Source organism: Helianthus annuus, chromosome 12 (genome assembly GCF_002127325.2).
Source record: "Helianthus annuus cultivar XRQ/B chromosome 12, HanXRQr2.0-SUNRISE, whole genome shotgun sequence".
NCBI lineage: Eukaryota > Viridiplantae > Streptophyta > Magnoliopsida > Asterales > Asteraceae > Helianthus > Helianthus annuus.
The window spans coordinates 16,439,809-16,462,001 of record NC_035444.2 but is presented as its reverse complement, the minus strand read 5'-3'; the positions used below and the strand labels follow the sequence as shown (position 1 = coordinate 16,462,001).

General features: G+C 33.0%; 5 protein-coding genes across 5 annotated transcripts in view; all 5 read left to right on the top strand.

The window, feature by feature from the left end:
• The first annotated feature begins 1,850 nt into the window (after positions 1 to 1,850).
• On the top strand, positions 1,851 to 7,118 carry LOC110920319. Its single transcript, XM_022164537.2, has 6 exons — positions 1,851 to 2,103; positions 2,228 to 2,482; positions 2,573 to 3,011; positions 3,116 to 4,056; positions 4,147 to 5,367; positions 5,455 to 7,118. The coding sequence occupies exons 1-6, from the start codon at positions 1,851 to 1,853 to the stop codon at positions 7,116 to 7,118; spliced, it is 4,773 nt and encodes a 1,590-aa protein (XP_022020229.2).
• A 1,768-nt stretch (positions 7,119 to 8,886) lies between these two features.
• On the top strand, positions 8,887 to 11,629 carry LOC118485007. The gene is made up of 6 exons (XM_035981204.1): positions 8,887 to 8,892; positions 10,516 to 10,584; positions 10,667 to 10,857; positions 10,950 to 11,085; positions 11,180 to 11,359; positions 11,453 to 11,629. Exons 1-6 carry the CDS (start codon positions 8,887 to 8,889, stop codon positions 11,627 to 11,629), a joined length of 759 nt encoding a protein of 252 aa, XP_035837097.1.
• Positions 11,630 to 12,390: 761 nt separating this feature from the next.
• LOC118485006 (putative F-box protein At5g41500) lies at positions 12,391 to 13,455 on the top strand. Its single transcript, XM_035981203.1, has one exon. The coding sequence runs from the start codon at positions 12,391 to 12,393 to the stop codon at positions 13,453 to 13,455; it is 1,065 nt and encodes a 354-aa protein (XP_035837096.1).
• Positions 13,456 to 14,728: 1,273 nt separating this feature from the next.
• LOC118485004 (F-box protein At5g49610-like) lies at positions 14,729 to 15,796 on the top strand. Its single transcript, XM_035981202.1, has one exon. It carries the CDS (start codon positions 14,729 to 14,731, stop codon positions 15,794 to 15,796), a length of 1,068 nt encoding a protein of 355 aa, XP_035837095.1.
• A 6,180-nt stretch (positions 15,797 to 21,976) lies between these two features.
• The window catches only part of LOC110881055, a 2,549-nt gene continuing 2,332 nt past the window's right edge, over positions 21,977 to 22,193 (top strand). The window contains exon 1 of the mRNA XM_035981201.1: positions 21,977 to 22,154. Within this exon, the coding sequence (XP_035837094.1) occupies positions 21,977 to 22,154 (178 nt within the window). The remainder of the gene's footprint in view (positions 22,155 to 22,193) is intronic.

The window sequence follows — 22,193 nt, the reverse complement described above, 5'->3', positions numbered from 1 at the left end:
TTAATGTAAGTATATAAGTATTACTATTAACAATCAAATTTCAATTCAATTATCTTATAAAGTTTAAATAACTATTAATTATTAAATAGTATGCTTACCGTAAGACCCAACTTTGCTAAGTTGTTCATTGTTATGAATGATTCATCACACACATTCTTTACGAAAGGATAAACCTCCAACTCTTTATCCCCCAAGCTTCTAAACAGCAGCCAAGTGTTTTTTAACAAATTAAGACTGTTAACAACAGCCCTCCAACCATCTGTTAACACTGGTAGATTATTCATGTGTCTAAGTCTTACAGTCCAATGTCTACCGTCTTGATGATGAACCTCTATGTTCATGTGTTGCCAATCTTTTCCCCATTTTTTGATCACAAATGGAACAGGTACCAGCTGGGTTAACAGTTACATGAAAGAATAAAAAATAGGCTTATGTCAATATTACATATTACATACGATGTTTAGATCCATCAATTTAGAGATGAAAGTACACATACCAATGATAGATCTTTAGGTTCTTCCATCAGTTGAACAAATGATGATACCATCTTTTAAACTGCAATGTACTCATATATTTTAATTTTTTCTTAATTTTGATGTTTTGATTTTCAATTATAAATATATTTTAAAACAGGTAGAACATATAAAAGACAAATATTCCAAAACAAGTATCATTTTCTGACTAAAAATCATTCTTGACAATATTATGAACATTTAATAATTAAACAGTACTGAGTTATAAAGCTAATTATTTTCCTATTAAGTTATCCGACCCCTAATTGTATTTTTTGTGTTAATCTCATATGGAATTATCTAATTTTTTTCAAAATTAATAACTTACTACAGAGTCAATGTTATTTAAACATGTAAGTAATCCTATTCTTAGTCAGATAGTTTAAAATTTATAGCAACCCACTAAATCAATGATAATCAAAACATGCAATCTTTAAATACTACTGATATATGATTTCATAATGTAACTCTGTTCTAACTTCATTCGAATTAAAGTTACTTATACATTTCACAAATTATTATTACTCAAATAGTAGTGAATGAGTAGTATATCGATGATAAGGATCATACCTTTTTGTTTAAAATCGTCCGAGAAGGTATGGTGCAATCCCTTTGATTATCTTCCAATTTAGAAATTCTGATTTTTGTAAGCCCTAGATGATGAAGAAGACGGTTGTTTGTGTTTTATTTTTGTAAGATAAATGATGTGTATATTGTAATGATGAAAGTTTTTATGGGGAGTAGTTATTGATTGATGGGTTAGTAAATAAACGGCTATTTGATGATTACTTTTTTTTTTATTATTTCTTATGTATGTTTTTCAATTATATAAATTGTATATTTTTCATTGATATAATTTGTATGTTTTTCAATTATATAATTTAGGAGATGTTAAATAAGAGAAGATTAGAAAATACCCCTTTGAGTGATATCACATTAGTTCCGCAATCAATTAACAGTAAGTTTTGTTGTTACAATTATTTTTTACGTTAACGGTTAAATTAATTTGTTTCTTTTATTATATTTTTTTATTCCCTTTTATTATTTTATAATTATTTAGGTACACTTGGAAGGACACCATTGTCGAACATTACTAATGGTAAAATTTTACATTGTAGAATTCTTCAAGTAGCTTTTTTGCTTTAATATTTTTTGTGTTATACTGATAAATTCTATTTTTTTAATATATTTAGTTACAGATGATTCAGTCCCTTTATATTGTAATTCAAATGGTATGTCACATTTTAATTTAACGTTTTTTTATTGAAATTTGTTTATAATATAGATTTTTTTTTATTTTATATATAAACTGTTTTTTCAACCTAAAAAATTAATAAAATGATCATTTCAGCATTACTTGCTGCTCATAGAAGAAAAATGCGGAAGATTTATCTTGATAATAGGCGAACAAAGTCAAATAAAAGAAGAAGTGCACCAAGTGGTAGAGGATCCTCTAAAATTGTTAACAAATCTCTGTTAACCGACGAAGAAAATCATAATCCTAATCTTCCTTCGTCATCTAATACTTTTCAGACAGTGCGTAACTTTACATCTTTAACAACGACAACACCCTTAAGTGGCATAACAACTGGTAAGTAATCTGATAATATTTTAAAAGAATATATCATCTCAATTATTTATATTTATATGTATGAAGTAGATTTGCATTACAATCAAAATTTTGTTTTACTAACATTTAATTATGACATTCACAGGTGCTATTACTTTTAATAACCAATCAACCCATACGCCTAGCAGTTCTCAGTTTTCTATTGTTTCAAACATTGTTACACAAAACAGTAACAACATTCTTCGATCTTCTTCTACGTTGACTAAGCTTAAATCTGGTAAACAAAAGGTTTTACCTAAGAAACGTATTATCGAACCTATTCCAATGGTAGATCTTACTTCTGATGACGACAATGAAAATTTACATTCCATTGAAGACCCTTATAAAGGTGTATCCACAGGTAATAACAATGTTACTTTGATTTAACTTAAATAATATTTTTTTAATAATTTATGAAAATCATAATTGAAAATGAATGTTATGTTTACAGATTATTTGGATCACGGTAATCAAATCCTTAGATGCGAGATGTGTCATTCATTATTATGGTCTGACGAAGGTGGTAAAGGTCGAATTACATTGGGTAAGTTAACTTATAGTTTATGTTGTGGTTATGGCAAAGTGGAGCTTCCAGAATTGAAAGAACCTACTTCAGTATACAAGGATCTATTTGGAAATTCTAATGAAAAAAGTAAGTACTTTTTAAAGAATATCCGACGATACAATTCTATGTTCTCCTTCACATCAATGGGTGGAAAGGTAGATTCGAAGATCAACAGTGGTAAGGCACCATATGTATTTCGTATTAGTGGACAGAATTTCCACACATTAGGTGGTTTGGTACCTGCACCTGGTAAAGATCCAAAGTTCTCCCAGCTTTATATTTACGATACTGATAATGAAGTTTCAAATCGGAAAAGGTTATTCAGGTAATATTACACCATAGTTTATAGTATTTTAGTATTTTCAATGTACCAATATTTTGATGTTAGATACTATCACATATTTACCTTATGCGTTTCTATTTTTTCAGTGAATCTACAAATAAGTCGGATTCTCATTTAAAGCAATTAGATATTCAGCTCATAAAGTTTATAAAAGACTTCCTGGATCATAATAATGAGTTGGTTAAAAGTTATAGAATTGCAAGAAACCACTTCAATGAGAATCCTAATGAAAATTTCAAGCTTCGTCTCATTTACAAAAGAGATCTTGACGGTCGTACTTACAACTTGCCCTCAACTTCAGAAGTTGCTGCATTGATAGTTGGTGATCTACATAAAATAATTGATCATCGTGATATTGTTGTTGAGTCTCATACTGAAGGTCTTCAACGAATCAGTGAACTTCATCCATCATATCTAGCACTTCAGTATCCAATCCTTTTTCCTAATGGTGATGATGGATATAGAATAGACATTCCTCATAGGGATGGTATACGTACGTTAAAGAAAATTCGACCCAAGTGTACAATGAGAGAATTCTTTGCTTATAGAATTCAAGATCGATCATCTGCCTTTTCTATAATTTTAAAAGCTCGGAGATTGTTTCAACAATTTTTGGTAGATGCATATACCATGATTGAGAGTGAAAGGCTTAATTATATTCGTTTTCAACAGAAACATCTTAGGTCTGAAACATATTCAAATCTTCAAAACTTGAAAAACGAAGGAAAAGATGATCTATCAAATACTGGTATACGTGTTTTATTACCATCTTCTTTTACCGGCGGATCACGCTACATGCAACAAAACTATTTAGATGCTATGGCTATATGTAAATGGTTTGGATATCCCGATTTTTTTATTACCGTTACATGTAATCCGAAGTGGCCAGAGATTAAACGATACTTGAGAAATACTTCAATTAAGCCTGAAGACAGGCCAGACATTTTGTGTAGATTGTTTAAAATAAAGCTCGATTCACTTACAAAGGATCTAAAGGACAAAAAAGTATTTGGAGAATTAAGTGCAGGTATAATTATACTTTTTATATATTTTTATAATACCATAAATATTTATAATTTATTTTTCACCATTTACTAAATATCATTTTTTAATGTAGCCGTTTATACTGTGGAGTTTCAAAAACGTGGATTGCCTCATGCTCACATTTGCATTTTTTTGAAACCGGAATCCAAAATTTTGTCCGTTGATCATCTTGACAAGTTCATTTCTGCTGAGATACCTGATAAGAGAGAAGATCCAAGCCTATATGCACTTGTGACTGATTTCATGATTCATGGTCCATGTGGAAATGCAAATCCAAGTTGTCCTTGTATGGTTGATAGTAGATGTTCAAAAAACTATCCCAAACATTTCAACCCTGAGACCACCACTGATGCTGACGGTTTCCCTGTATATAGAAGAAGAGACAATGGAAACACTGTTATAAAGTCCAACGTTCAATTAGACAACAGAAGTGTTGTTCCTTATAGTCCGGTTCTTTTGAAAAGATACCAAGCTCACATTAATGTTGAATGGTGCAATCAAGCTGGTTCTATTAAATATTTGTTCAAGTACATTAATAAAGGCGCAGATAGAGCTTCCCTTGTAGTGTCAAACCGAGACGGTACAGAAAATGAACAAACAACAAAGGATGAGATCAAAGCGTATTATGATTGTAGGTACGTTTCAGCCTGTGAAGCTTCTTGGAGGATATTTGCAAATGAGGTTCACTTTAGGTTTCCTCCAGTTATGAGACTTCCTTTTCATCTTGAAGGTCAACAAAATGTTGTATTTGGTGCCGAGGACGATATACAAGAAGTTTTGGATAAGCCATCAGTTTCTTCTTCGATTTTTCTAAAGTGGTTTGAGATGAACAGAAACGATGAAAATGCACGGAAACTTACCTATGTTGAGTTTCCTACTAAATTCTGTTGGAAGTTAACAGATAGAGTATGGAAACCACGTAAAAGAAAGCTGTTACAGATCGGACGGATTCATTCTGTTTCACCTGCTGTGGGTGAACCGTATTTTCTTAGAATTCTCCTAAACAAAGTCAAAGGACCGAAATCGTTTGAAGATATTAGAACTGTTGATGGTCAGGTGTTTCCAACTTTCAGGGACGCGTGTTATGCTATGGGTTTGTTAGATGATGACATGGAGTACATTGAAGCAATTAAGGAAGCAAATTTTGCGGGTGATGGTCGTTATACTCGTGCACTTTTTGTTACTTTGTTGTTGTCAAACACATTGTCAAGACCTGAATATGTATTTGAACAAACATGGAAATTATTGGGCGATGACATATTATACAATAGAAGAAGATCAACAAAAAACAAAGGTTTCTTTTCAATATATTACCCATAACATTATTCAGATAAATTTTATTCACAATCTTAATCCTTATTTTATTTTTTTATCTTTACAGAACTTGTAATGTCAGATGAGAGGTTGAAGAATCAGACATTGGTTGAAATTGAAAAGTACCTGATTCGAAATGGTTCCTCTTTGACACGATGGCCGACAATTCCTTATCCTGATTACGATTCCTTTGCTGTTGGAAACAATCGTTTGGTTGACGAAGAATTATCTTTTGATATTCCGCAGCTTCAGAGTGAGCTACATACTCTTATATCTTCATTGACTGACGAACAAATGTCCATTTATACTCAAATTATGAAAGCAGTTGAAGATGGAAAAGGAGGTGTATTTTTTGTATATGGATATGGTGGAACAGGTAAGACATTTCTCTGGAAGACTTTAGCTTTATCCGTTAGGTCTAGAGAACAGATCGTTCTAAATGTTGCTTCGAGTGGTATTGCTTCTTTGCTAATGTCAAGAGGTAGAACGGCACATTCTAGATTTCACATTCCCATAAATTTAGACGAGAGTTCGATGTGTCACATAAGGGCTGATGGTGATGTAGCCTACTTGCTTAAGCATACTAGGCTAATTATATGGGATGAAGCACCCATGGTACATAGGCATGCGTTCGAAGCTTTAGACCGAACCTTTAAAGATGTTTTGGTTGACAAAAGCAATTCTCAGTCGGATGTTTTATTTGGAGGTAAAGTAATTGTGTTTGGTGGTGATTTTAGGCAAATTCTTCCTGTTATTCCAAACGGAAGTAGGCAAGAAATTGTTAATGCTTCCTTGAGTTCATCTTACATATGGTCACACTGTAAATTACTCACCTTAACAAAAAACATGAGGTTGACTATCGGTGCTTCACAATCCACAATGGTGGAGACTGAGAAATTTGCCAAATGGCTTCTTGATATTGGGGAAGGTAAAGTTGGAGGTGACAACGATGGCGTTGCAATTGTAGAAATACCTTCTGATATACTAATTACAGATTCTTCCGATCCCATTGAAAGTTTAATTCGATTTGTGTATCCGTCGGTTTTAGAAAGATATATGGATCTAGATTATTTTTCTGAAAGAGCCATTCTGACTCCGAAAAATGAGGTCGTTCATGAAATAAATGATCGATTGTTAGAGTTGTTTCCTGGTGAACCAGTAGAGTACCTAAGTTCTGATACTATATGTGAAACTGAAAAAGGTATTGATTCCTTCCAACAAGAGTTGTATTCACCTGATGTTTTGAATGGTTTAAAGATATCTGGTTTACCAAATCATCGTCTGGTTCTAAAAGTTGGTGTTCCTATTATGCTTCTTAGGAACATTGACCAACAGAATGGATTATGTAATGGTACAAGGTTAAAAGTTACATATCTTGGAAAGAGGGTTATGGAAGGTGAAATTATATCAGGTGCTAATGTTGGAACTAGAACGTTCATTCCAAGAATTAGCATGATTCCATCCGACAAAAAAATACCTTTTGCTTTTCAAAGACGACAATTTCCTGTTGCTGTGTGTTTTGCGATGACAATCAACAAGAGTCAAGGCCAGTCTTTGTCTAAGGTTGGTCTTTATTTAAAAGAACCAGTTTTCACACATGGCCAGTTATATGTGGCATTATCTAGAGTTAAATCAAGACAAGGGGTGAAGATATTAATTATTGATAAGGATGGGAAACCTACTAATACAACAACCAATGTTGTTTATAAAGAAGTGTTCACTCACCTTTGAAATGTATTTCATGTAAATTTGTATTTTAATGACTTTAATAAAACTTTATCTATTGTACGAGATTTTTATCTATTAGTTGTAGTATTTTATAATTTTTAAATTTGTTTATTAATTTTCCATTTTTTAATTTACTCATAGTAATTATTAATCATATGTTTCTTATCTATATGTATATAATTATCGTATAGATTTACTTATTTTTTAAATACTTCATTGAAACCCGAAAGGTATAAACCTAGCCATCAATTTGTAATGTTTTTAAAGTATTTTCATTTTATGTTGGACAAATGATACGTTTAATTTGTCTTTCATTGCAGAATATAACATTATTGTTGTAACTCATGTGTAAATTGTTAGAAATATTTTAAGTTGTTAAATTAATGTGTTTGTTGATGTAACAATCTTAAAATCACACGTTGGTAAATATATTGTAAATCATATTTCCATTGTCAAGATATAAATATTATAAATTAAACATTAAATATATAACGCATTCATCATAAAGTAAGTTTGATCCCATTTAGAAGTATAGAAAGGTCTACATCAAGATATGTTAATACATTCAAAACACCTTATAGGATGAAGATGCAAAATGAAATTTAGAGACCAGCCAACCAACAAAACTAGAAGAAACCCAAATTTTAGTTATATTGTTTAAAAAGTTTGAAAGGAACTACTTGACAACCTTCTTCAGAATCAGTTTGTTTTCAACTGGGCAGTAAACAAACGTGCACTTAGCTGGAGGATTGATACCATTTGGTTTTGTAAATTTCTTACGCCATTCCAAAGCCTCATAGCGAAAACCACCACCGTGTTTATCAGCACGAAAAGAAATTAACGTGTCCACTCCAGCCAAATTCTGGACGTACATCTCCATAGTCATATCAATTCTGGATGCTTCAGCAACATTTACATTAAGACGCTACAATAAATAATTATAACAAAATATTAGATTATGAGTGGTATAACACTGCAAAATTAAATACTAAAAATAATTTTTGGATTTTCTATTATGTCAATATATGTAAAATATGAATAACAACTGATCTTACAAAACGCCTGTCGTACTTCCATTCAAACTCAATAGGATTGTAGTCCGGATCACCCTTTTTATCTTCTTCACAATCTGAAACTTCAACGTCTTCCTCATCATTCATTCCATCGATATCAGAGTTAGTTAAGATAGAAGAAACATCAACAGAATCATCATTCATTGATTCATTATAATCTGGATCAGATTCTTCCTCATCGTTTTCATGATCGGTTTTATCATCGGTGTCTTGTCTTTCAATATTTGAAGGACCTGGTTTAGGTATGTTTCCAGCAGCAAGCGTGTATAGACGCTTCGGCACAAGAATCTCACAACCGTTCAAGTCATAAACAATGAGCTGGAAATTTTGTTTAAAAATGTACCTCATCACAACGTAATAATCCGGGTATATAGGTACGTAATTCACAACATTGTCCCATGAATCGTACATAAGATACACCTTAAGATTACGGTCTTTCTGAATCATCACATCAAAACTGTCCCACAAATTAACATGGACCTTGAATGTTAACTTGCTAATAGATGGTAAACGTATTGTATTTTCAACGAAATCAGCAGGAATTATCTGCGTATAATATTCATGTAGTTTAAATAACATAAATTTGTTAGTAAAAACCATATAAAAATATTGTTTGTATACTCACCAAATTATCATTCGACTCTTCTGTGAAGCGTTGACAGAAGTACTCAACATTGCTTATCGTTTTCTCGGTAGACATGGAGGTAAACAAAGGAACATTAGATCCGAAGATCGGATGGTCTTGCATATTCTTAAAAGGTGTTAACAAGTACGAATACAAGTCAATTTGCTTAAACATCAGAAAACAACCCTCCGTAAACGATAGTTTGGCTACAATCAGTTCCCAACCATCCATGAACACAAACGCATCTTTATGTTTAGTCAAAATTACTTCAAATTCCTTACCGTTCACACATTTGATAATGGCTTGATTGTTTGGTTCGGCATTCAATAGGAATCTGTTGCTATATTGATTTGGTATTTCCTTGAAAAACATAAGATGGATTAACATAAAGAAAGGAGGAAAAAATGATGTACTTATAAGATTAATTATCTTACTAGATATTCTGAACAGTCGGAGGAAAATATTTTATAAAAAGACGTCATAGTTATCTGCGTTTGAACAAACATGAACTAATTAGATTAGGTATTCCGTTGAATAAAAAACATAATCAATGTACTGCACATAATCTAAACAACATATTCACATAATAAAATGTTTTCCACAATTATCATAATGCAAAAAAGATGATGATACCTAATATAATCAATTTAACATATCTACAAAGTAAGACCTCATACCATAAACATTTAATATATAATAACGGTAATCTAACATATACTTACTAATATTACATCTTCCATTGTATAATACAAAATAAAAATTCAAAATCAGAATGTTTTAAACTTACCTTAAACATGTCTTTTATCATATATCACATTCAATACATCAAAATAATACATATCGTTCAACTAATCTCATTAACAATCACCCGAATGTGCTAAATCTATCTATAAACATGAATAGAAACTAAAATCCATAATCGAATATTAGACCTTCAAACTTAACAATGCTTTCAAAGAGTTAACAAAAACAGTACAATGAAATTCAGAATTTAAGATATTGAAGCATACCTTTATGATCCGAATAAGTGAAGAAGATGAAGATGATGTAACCGATGAAAAAGATGGAGGTTATTGGGAAGTGGGATGAAATCTTTCTATATGGAGAAGACATATGGGGAAAAAGATTTTGTACAAAGAAACCCAAATAATTACATTTTGTTAATTATTATAATATAATTTATTAACTTTACGGAAAAATGTTTATTTACACTTTCTTAATTATTATAATTTTAATATAAGTTTTTAATTTGTTAAAAAGATACTAAAACATTATTAAAATAGTTTTTAAACTTTCTAAATTAAATGTATTAATTATCGAATCATCGATTCATTCCAATAACATAATATTAAAATTCTTTCTAAAAAAAAAGATATATGGTAAATATAAAATTCATAAATCAAAAATAAATACAATCATCTTAGTATTTACTTTATATATAGATTTAGTTTAAATCGTAATATAACATTTTAAATTAAACAACTTCCAAAATTAAAATGTCTTTATAAATACATGTTCAAAGTTGTTAGAAATTTATACATTACAAGATAAAAAACTTTATTTCACCTCGAATTTGAAAAGGTATTAGTTTAAGTTTGATTTTTTTTGTACTCTATTCTACGAGTAATATATAAATTTATTAATACCACTTTTTTGTTCATTTTCTACATACAAAATTAACTTTTCGTTTATATTATTGTAGATGTCAACTGATGAATTTATCATTAATACTCCTTTGAGGAATATATATGATCTTTGGCAAATTATGAAGGTGTGTATATATATTTATAATGGCAAAAGTAGATGTACATTGTCTTTAAATTAAATATTTTTATAAATTTTATTTTATACAGCCTCAATCTGTTATCATACTTGGTACTATTACTGGTATCGATAAGCATTTTGGTTGGCACTATATGGAGTGTCCTAAATGTTTAATCGAGGCTGGTACAGATTTTATAGACAGCCCGAGTATGGAGGAACAATTTTTCTATGTTTGCAAGAACCCTAATTGTGATGAAAGTGTTATATATCCAGTTCCAAGGTAATATGATAATTTGTTATCTTTTTTAATATTTATATGTTTAGTAAAATAATCTGTTTGTATATATGTGTGATTCTATTTAACTTAATTAGATTCAAAATAAAAGTTCAAGTGGAAGACAACAGTGATGATGTTCCACTAATATTATTTCATCCTTTGGTTGATGAAATCATTGAAAAAGTTGTTCTAAAGTCAGCTGAACAATTGTTTCAAGAAAATATAACACCTGTATGTATAAATCAATTTTCCCTTTGTCTATTTTTTAATTTTATTTTTTTAAAAATTGCTTATTAACTTTTTCATACAATATGTTGATTCATAGGTTGTTGAAAAAGTAATCTTTCCCGTGGATTTAGACAACTTGATTGGAAAGAAGTTTGCCTTTAAAATTGAGATAACAAAGTATAATCTTACTAACTTTGATGAGATGTATTTTGTCACCAACTTGACTGATGATGAGTCAATTATTAATGAGCTCAAAGAAAAGATGAAGATTACGGAGGTAATTTTTTTTTCAATACACGTTTCATACTTATTAATAGTTATAAGATTTTTAATTATATTATTTTTTAATATATTTTCACATTTCTTTTAGGTAAATGATAAAGAATTTATAAAGAAGAAAAGTCACATCCCAAGTGTGAAGGACGATGATGTTAACACCAGTTGTGAAACCAATAAGAATAAAAAACGTACATTGGATGACGTCTACGTGTCTTCAACTTCAAGTACTTTCAACACTTTGGAGAAAGTTAGCAAGAAATTAAATTAGCTCATCTTTCTATTATTAAAAATCAGATTTTTTGATTTAAACATTCAAATTTTATCAATCATTACATGATATTAAACATTCATTGGTATTTCAATATCTATGTCTGCTTTGAACAGATGTTTTTTATATTTTGTGTTGGTTTTCTTTGTGCTGAATTTCAATTGAATCTCGATTGAATCCCAATCTAATTTCATATGAGATATCAACATTTAAGTTGATTATAATATACCAACATTTAACTTGATTATAATATACCAACATTTAACTTGATGATATTTGCCTTTTTTTATATTAAGTATATTAATATATATCTAATATATCGTATACTTAATTGTAAGGTTTCCAAAGATATCGTAACGTAAATAGATTGGTAAATGTTATGGAAATAGTTGTATACCAATTTAGAAATTATTGAGAACAAATCTAATTTTGATAAAATTTCATATTTTTTTAGCAACTTTTATATATATGAAATATTAAAACAGATTTGTAAGATTTTGTTAACAATTTTTCGTCAATTTAGTAATAAAAACCGATTTACAATGTATAGTATGAATGTCCTATAAATACCCATTTTTCGTTTCTTTATTTCTCATTCATAGATTCTTACACATAACACCTCCACTAACCCGGTTAGTTATTGTAAAGTATCTTATACAATTTTTGATATTTAATTGATAGTTCTCAAGTGTTTATACAATAAGATTTTATACAATCGTTTTTTGTTTATTTTTATTTTTGTTATCAGAGTATTAAGGATCATGGAAAGTATTGCTGATGACATGATGTTTGAAGAGATCTTATCGAGATTACCTGCAAAGGTAGTTTGTCAATTCAAGTGTGTTTGCAAACAATGGTGTTATGAGTTATCGACACCAAAGTTTGTTTTAATACATACTCGACGAGTTTCAAACTTACTACAAAAGAAGCTGCTCTCTTTGAATGAAAATACCATTGTCGTTGACGACATAGTATCTGGCAACTTGGAAGTCGAAACCGTTAAAGTCGTAACTTTTCCATACGATGTCGAGCCATCCTTTTTAATCATTATAGGTTCGTTTAACGGACTGATTTTACTTTGCATTAGGAGGACTGATGCCAATGAGCTCGTCCTTTGGAATCCAACCACTAGGCGGTTTAAGTTCATATCGGACGACTATTTTAGTCAGTATTTTGGTCGACATGACGATACGGGTGGGATGTACGTTGATGAGCACAACGATCTGAAAGTGCTTCATATTAATTGTTTTGCTGGGGCAGTTACTGTTCGTGTATATTCACAACATAATGACTCATGGAGAAAATTGAGTTTCTTGAAAGGATGTATGTTAGGTTCAAACTTTTATTCATGGTCTCATGGAATTTATTCCGGCAAAACAATTTATTTCACTGTTTCCAATTACTTTATTCCACCTGGTGAATGTAACATTGTTGCTTTTGATGTTATATCTGAATCGTTCAGTATTCTTCGTTTTCCCGAGCGTATTCAAGCCAGTCCTTGCCAAGTGCATTTTCTAACAATTTCGAACAAGCTTCATGGCGTTGTTGTTAAATATTCTGAAGAACTAACTGCAGAATTGGTCAAATATGAACATGATGATTGGATAACGGTATTTTCTTTCAGCAATGCTCGCATAGTTCAACATTTGGAGCCGCGGCAAAGGACGAATATAATTCACGACAATAAGTGGTTGATAACAAGTATTTGGGGAGATACTGTTGAGGTTCTACTGTGCAACGATTCTTTTAACTACATTCAAAAGGTTGACAGCTTTAACGGACCTAAAGGCGCATTATTTTTGGAGACAATCGTTTCCCCTTGCTGATAGAAAAATTTAATTAAATTCATACTAATTCATCTTTTTTTATCGAACTATTTAATTTGTTTCAAGTTTTTGTGTTTTATCTGTTCCTTATTTAATAATAAAAGAATTAAATTCATACTAATTCATCTTTTGTTTATCGAACTATTTAATTTGTTTCAAGTTTTTGTGTTTTATCTGTTCCTTAGTTTAATAATAAAAGAATTAGATATGTAAATTTCATATTGTATAAGTTTGTATTTTCAAATTTAAAATAATTACTGTACAGTCATACCAATATTAGTCACTTTAAATACATTTTATAGTTTTAAAATTAATCCTACAAACTTATAACATAACTCCACGAGATATGCAAGGAATGCGAACCGCCCATCCATGGGTAACCGGACTATATATATATAGGCGATATTTTAGTAATATCTCTCACACAATATTTCAGTTATTTATATTGCTTCATCTCGAGAACCAAGGAATCCATTGATCTTCAACAAGTTCATCATCAAAAACCTCAAAATCTACATCGGTAATATCCTGCATATTTCATACCTAGACTGTTTTTGGTGTATTGTTTTCATCTTATTTACTTTAAATGTAAAGCTTTCCATCTCCGATTATGTATCTATACATGCAATCGCATACATGAATCTTTTGTTTGTCTTCATCTAATATTTCTGGTTAAATGTTTGATTCCATCCCGATTGGTGTATTTTTTTCATCTATTTTACTCGAAATTATTTGTTCTTTATGGTAATAATCTATGTCTTCAATCTTATACAAGTATTTTGTATAAGATTATCTTCAATCATATACTTGGATAGTATGTGTTTCTTGATGTTTTATCTATAGATTAAACCGGAAACCAAAACAATACTCGAGATTGTTTGGTCTGGAGTTTAATAATCTATGTCTTCAATCTTGAACAATGGAATTTTGTTTATATTGTTATGGTACAGTGATCGAAAGTATTGGGTTTGACATAAACTTATTTGAAGATTTAGTGTTTTTATTAATGGATTTTGTTTTGATTAGGTTTACTGTTAATGGTTAGATTTGGTGATTTTATATAAATATTTTCTGTTTTTTTAATGTCTTTTTTTTTATATTTTTTGAACTTCCTGTTTGAAGTATTAAAATTATTCTATTATGGTTTTGTATAAAATTTTACTATTATAAAATTTTTGATATTCAATTGATAGTTCTCAAGTGTTTATACAATAAGTTTTATACAATCGTTTTTTGATTATTTTTTTTTTTTGTTATCAGAGTATTAAGGATCATGGAACGTATTGGTTATGACATGATGTTTGAAGAGATCTTATCGAGACTACCTGCAAAGGTAGTTTGTCAATTCAAGTGTGTTTGCAAACAATGGTGTTATGAGTTATCTACACCAAAGTTTGTTTTAATACATACTCGACGACTTTCAAATTTACTACAAAAGAAGCTGCTCTCTTTGAATGAACATACCATTGTCGTTGACGACATAGTATCTGGCAAGTTGGAAGTCGATAACAGAAAAATCGTCACTTTTCCATACAATGTCCAGCCATCAAGATTAATCATTATAGGTTCGTTTAATGGACTGATTTTACTTTGCATTAGGAGGAATGATGCGAATGAGCTCGTCCTTTGGAATCCAACGATTAGGCGTTTTAAGTTGATATCGGACGACTATTTTAGTCATTATTTTGGTCGACATGACGATACGGGTGGGATGTACGTTGACGAGCACAACGATCTGAAAGTGCTTCATATTAACTGTTTTGCTGGCGCAGTTACTGCTCGTGTATATTCACGACATAATGACTCATGGAGAAACTTGAGTTTCTTGAAAGGATGTTTGTTTGGTTCAAGCTTTTATTCATGGTCTCACGGAATTTATTCGGGCAAAACAATTTATTTCACTGTTTCAAATTACTGGATTCCACCTGGTGAATGTAACATTGTTGCTTTTGATGTTGTATCTGAATCGTTCAGTATTCTTCGTTTTCCCGAACGTATTCAAGTGAATCCTTGCCAAGTGCATCTTATAACAATTTCGAACAATCTACATGGCATTCTTGTTCGATATTCTGATGAGGTAATTGCAGAATTGGTGAAATATGAAGATGATGATTGGATAACGGTTCATACTTTCAGCAATGCTCGCAAAGTTCAACAGTTGGAGCCGCACCAAAGGACGAATATAATTCAAGAAAATAGGTGGTTGATAACAAGTATTTGGGGAGATACAGTTGAAGTTCAAATGTCCAACGAATCTTTGAACTACATTCAACACGTTGACAGCTTTAACGGACCTAAAGGCGCATTATTTCTGGAGACAATCGTTTCGCCTTTCCGTTAGGAAAATGGATTTAAATTGAAAGTATTTTCTGTTTGTTTATCGAATTATATAATTTGTTTTAAGTGTCTTGTGTTTTGTATTTTGGTTACTTTAATATTAAAAGAATTATGTGTATTGCTTTTAATGTTTATTACATATTTGGACGGCCCAATGATAGTTTTGACGGCCCAATGATAGTTTGGACGGCCCAATGATAGTTTACATATTTGGACGGCCCAATGATAGTTTACAAACTAAATTTGTAGGCCAGTATTTGTTGTTATATGTGATTGTGGATTATTTTTTATAAACCGGCCCAATCAATTTTTATAAAGCGGCCCATTAACCTGGTATAGTTACATTTTCTATTACTATAATTCCATATGTAAATAAAAAATATATTACTCAAATTTACTTATATACGTTTACACAACTTTCCTATTTAACTTAATATTTTATTAGTAATTTAAAAGATTTTATACACTATTTATAACTGTGTATCCAAAAATACCCAAATCTTTTCAAAATGCCAGTGAAAGCTGTAAACATATTTCAATTTAATAATTATATTTATTTTCTGTTTTCATTTAATTAGTAAGGTTTAAAAAAATACTATCATACTAAATGAGTTTGACTATATCATAGCCGTTTTACAAAAGTTAACGGGGATTATGTAAATATGTTTTTAATCCTTTGCTATCTCGACCGAATATCACCGCTATTACAGAGCATTATTAAACATCAACAAATATCACTTTTGAAAACTTCATACAATCATCACATAGAAATATCTTCACCATCTACGAACATTATTATAATTATATTTCACTCTTAACCTAAAAGTTAATAATTCCACATTAAACCTTTAAACACTCATGGAGAACAAATTGGAATATTACTAAAACCGAATAAAAGATTTTGTTAGGACGGGAAAGAACACACCAATTAGTTTACTAATTTTATCTATGTATTTGATTTTTCAAATATAATTTTCCCTATCCCGGGATGTTCCCGGGTGATAGCCTAGTCTATATATAAATAAAAGTTTGCACTCACAAAACACCATTACATAAAATCTACTAAATTTAATCTATTATACGAATACTACTACCCACCCACTTATTAAAAAATTTAAAAATTTGTAATAAAAGGTTGATTATCGGATTCGGGTTTTAACCAGAATCGGGTGAAGACTTGGGGTTGATTTGGAATCTCACAAAACTGAAGAACATACACCTACAAAAATATTCCACCTCTTTTTTCTTTTTTCTTTTTGTTTTTTTTCAAAAACTTAGGTGGAATGTTTTAGAAGATCTAGGTCGGGTGTGGTGTAGCTTGACAGAGAAAGGAGGAGAAAAAAAATTGACTTCAGCATTCAGCCGGAGCACTTTACGCGTCCGGACACGCGTGTCTCCAGGCGTCGGCGACGGCAACTGGGGTACGCATATACATCTGACGCCAATCTCCCCTGCATACGCCACTCTTTAAACGGCCGTCGGCGACGGCATTCCGGCGTCGGCGACGCCATCAAAGTTCAACAAAAACCTCCGACGCCTTGTATTCCTGCCTACGCGAGAAGTGGCCGACGCCACTTGGTGAATAACCGTCGACGACGGTGATGTCGGCGTCGCTGACGCTCAATCAGTGGCCAACTTTTAATTTTTTTTTTCAATTTTTTCAGCTGAATTTCAGTTTTGCAGATTAATGTTGCTGTGAGAACGATGATGTTACATATGATGTCAACTTTGACTACTAAATATATTTTATCATTATTAGTGTGCTGTTGTTTTCACTCAAGTTCAGCCCTTTTTTATTTTTTTATTAGTATTAAAAACAACATCACTTTGAACAATTGTTTTTTATTATTATTATTTATTTTTTTATATATATTTTTTAAGTGTTTATCATGATTTAAAAAAAAAAAAACTAATACTAAACTACACTAAATAGATAAACTAAAACGAATTGTGAAAGGAAATATACAACAACAATTAACTTACCACCTCATGGTGGTCGAATGGCGTGCTGGCCGCCCACAAACTCCTCAAAATCACCCACCGGTGATTCATACCATTTGTTGCCAAACGGTCCAAACTCATCACCTCCTCTTCCTTTTTTTCTTGAGGCGACTTATTTGCCTTCTTCTTCTTGACCGTCTTCTTCTTTGTTTCTCCAAACCTACCAACCATAGCACATACCTTTTTGTTTGGATTCATGTCCTTTTTAGGACACTTACCCTCATCGAGTGGGTTAGTAAAACTTGGAAAACATTTAAATTTAATTTCCGGTCCCCAAACTTTATGCTTACCTTTCCCGTTGCACAATTTATTATGGCGTTAGCAGTTGCCAGGAACGGTCTACCCAGTATGACTACCGGTTGGGTGTCCTCAACACACCCAACATAGTCTACTACTAAAAAGTCAACTGGGGTAGTAGCAATCATCTACCTTAACAATCACATCCTCAACCATCCCCTTGGATGCGTGGAGTCTGATCGGCCAATACCACGGAGTATCAAATTTTTTTAATAGACCAAAATCATATTGGTCATACAAACTCCGGGCAAGATGCTCACACAAGCTCCAAGATCTAGGAGCGCCCTCTCAATTTTAAATGTTCCAATTTGAATTGGAATAAGAGGATCTCCCGGATCTTTGAGCTTTTTGGGGGAGCGCACTTGATAAAACGGCACTAACATGAGAAATCAAATCAACCGATTGGTAATTTGTTGTGCCGTTTTTCAATGCTCAACTCTTTCAAACATTCCACATGAGCCGGAACTTTTTTAATGTCATCAAGCAACGACAAATTAATTTTTGCTTGTTTTAAAGATTTCCCACCTCTCATCCTTTGGTGGGCACCGATCTTTAAGCTTTGATGCATTAATCGGGTTAATTTGATTTAAACAATTTTCACAAAAAGAATTTTTATTCATGTTTTCAGTTTTATTTTGTGAAATCGTTTGTTGTTCATTTTTACTTTCCGACTCATCACTTGTATTTTCCACTATACCATCAACGCATTGTGGTGGTGGAATGTTTTCAACACTACTACAAACCTCATCATTTGAAAGAAGACTTACCGCGCTGATGTGCACATTCCTCACATTGCCTGTGCTTGAACTTTGATGCTTTGGGTTCATCGTAGTGTCACTTGGAAGCTTTCCAATGTTTCCTCTCATTTGAGCCAACTTCCTCCGCGAGTTGGCCTACTTGCTTTGCCAATGCTTCATGTGATTTGTCCCGAATCTCATTCTCTTTCTTGGACTCTTGCATCATTGAAAGCATTGCATCCATTTTGGCACTCAAATCACCACCACCTCCTTGATTATTCATCGACCCGTGACCATCTTGATTGTAACCTCTTTGGCAATTTTGTGCGAATACCCACCTTGATTTCCCGATTGGAAATTCGGGTTCATTTGGTTGGAGCATTACCATACCTAAAGTTAGGATGGTTCCTCAACCCGGGGTGGTAAGTGTTGGAGTTCATATCATATTGCCTTCGGTCCCCATACACTTGATTACCTCTACGGTGGCTTGACAATTCTCGGTCCGATGACGGATGTCTCCGCATTCTTTCACATACGGCGTATTGCATCGCATTCACTTCCCTTTTCTTCATGCGAGCCAACTCCCGCTCTAATGTTTCAATTCGATCCTTAGAACTCGAATCACAGTCGGGCCAAGACCTTAGGTGGGGTGCTTTTTGGCCCGATCAGCCGACTCTCTTCGCTTTTTGACCTCTTACTCATCCTTTCAAGGAACTCCCAATCGTCATCTTCATGATTGCTGAATAAGGTTCCATTACTAGTTGACTCGAGACGATTCCATGTCGTGTCATCCAAACCACGTACAAAGCATTTCACCAATTCCCACTTTTGTATTTGGTGATGTGGGCACTTTCGCATCAACTCCCTAAATCTCGTGAAGGCTTCATGCAACGGTTCGCGCCCGATAATTGGCGAAAAGACCTAATTTCATCACGAGCATCATCGGTCTTTGCCATAGAATAGTATTCATCTAGAAAAGCTTGTTGCATTTCTTCCCATGTGCGAATGCTATTGGCCGGAAGTGTAAGGAACCACTGTTTTGCCTTGTCTTTCAACGAAAATTGAAATAACGAAGCTTAACTTCCTCTAGTGCGAAATTGTGCCCCCCAATAGTATCACAAATGGAAGAGAACTCCGTTAAATGTGTGTACGGCTCATCATTGGACTCCCATTGAAGTGAGGAAGTATGTTGATGTAATGCGGTTTACAATCAAACATCCTCCTTTCGCATACTATCGGAGAATTATTCTCGATCACTATCGGGCGGAAACGGTCATTTACTCCCCGTGGAGGCTTGTTGACGACGTTGTGGACCATTAACTTCTTGATCGACCGATGTCTTCGATTATCCCGTCTTTCACCTCTTCGATCCTCTCTTCGATTTTCCTCGGGTTACACCTCCCACGAAACGAGGAATTCGGTTAGGGTTTGCAATTGTTGTTGTTGTTGTTTGTAAAACCATCGTTCCGGTTCCGTTGGTTATTTTCGTGGTTGACGGTTGTTCCCATAACCATCATTTCTTCCACCTCCGTAACCGTATTCATCGTCCCCAACATAATTGGCGTTTGGTAACAAATTCCTCATCGTCATACCTTCTAGCATTGTAGACGTTTCCCCTATTCACGTAGCCCAATCTTCATCATCATTAGCCCGATCATCAATAATCCCCCATCGTCCGAATTTTCCGTGTGAATGCTTACGTGTTCCGGCGATTGATACCGGGAACACTATACGGTTCATCAATCGGGATTGCATTCCTTAAATCGTCGATGTTGAAAACGGATCTTCATTCGCGGGATTGCCGCGATCACGGTTACCTCTACGATCGGAGTTGACATTCCGATCATCAAGGTTGATAGGAACGATGCTTGTCGGTGAAGGGTTTGTTGTTGAGGTGTTCGTTGTTGTTGTGTTTTGGTTTCGGAACGGTGGAGTAGTGGTCTTGCGTTGGTGTTACCACCCGGTTGTTCTTGGGGTATAGGTTGGTGTTTTTGAGCGGGATAAAAGATTCCTCGGGATTGGAATTGATTTGGATTGAGGTTTTGGTTGGGGTTAAAGTCTTGGTTGGAGTTGTGGTTTGCCATTGAAACGGTTTCAATGGTCGGTGTGAGTGGTGGTGTTTGGTTCTTGCTTCTAACCGCTTGCTAGGTTCCTTCTTGCAAGTCTTTCAATTTCCGGTTCGTAGACTAAGGTGAAGTCTCCCGGGAATTTCGCGTACGCATGCACTACCTGTAACCTGCACAAGTAACACACCCCTGCGTAACAAGGAAAAAACAAGTACAAAAAGAAAGCTAAACAAATTAAATAGTTTAATCACAAAAATTCAAACAATATCCAAACACAAAGCGCACGCACTCCCCGGCAACGGCGCCAAAATTTGATCGGAGTGTCGCGCTCCGTCAAATAATATTTATATACCCTAATTACCCTTAACAAATAGCTAGTGGTAGCAAGGGGTCGAACCACGAAGAGTATGTGTGTTTGTGTGCGGATTTGATTGAATTATAGACGTTTCACTTTTATGAAGCTTGCTATATTGTTTTTATATGTTTGTTGATTGGAAGTTGTGAATTAGAATAACTAAAGTGATTAACTAATTAACTACTCACGATTACTAAACGCAAGAAGTGAAAATGATTGTTTGAACAATAATAAGAAAACAAGTTTCACCCCGGTTCGGTAATTGCATTCCTAGGGTTCCTACACGTTTTAAAGATTGATTCAATTGCAAAAACGATTAACTAGTAGTGTTTACACGGCTTAGGTGCCAAGAGCTATCAACGTTATAAAGAACGGACCACAATGCACTTCGTTACCAAGAACATGTAAACTCTAACCTAGACAAGGCATAATTGCACATAACATTCATAAAGTCAAGTTTAATCTTCACTCGACGGTTTACGAATCAATACAAAATGCAAGACAATTATCATAAGTTTCAAATCAAGAAGCAATTTGTCACAAAATCAATCCAAGAACAATGTTTTAACCCTAGACTTACAATTTAACCTACACCGGGGTGAAACCTCCGAGGAATTAGCCACGCATGATCGAAGAAACTTGATCACCGGATGTTGAAGCATGAATTGGATCATTGTGAAGCTTGAAGATGGATTGATGGATGAAGGTTAGGGATTTGGATGATTGTGATGGGTAAATGGATGAGTGAATTGATGGATTGGGGAATTCGTGGAGCTAGGGTTTCGAATCAGAAGATGATGATTGAATTGTTCTTGATTCCGGTTGTAGAGAGGATTAGATTGGAGATCAAGTGGTTGAGAGTGGAAGAATGGTGTGTATTGGCTCCGTATTCAAACTCAAGGAAGTGTACACCCCCTTTTTTCCAAAAATTGACTTTTTCTCTAA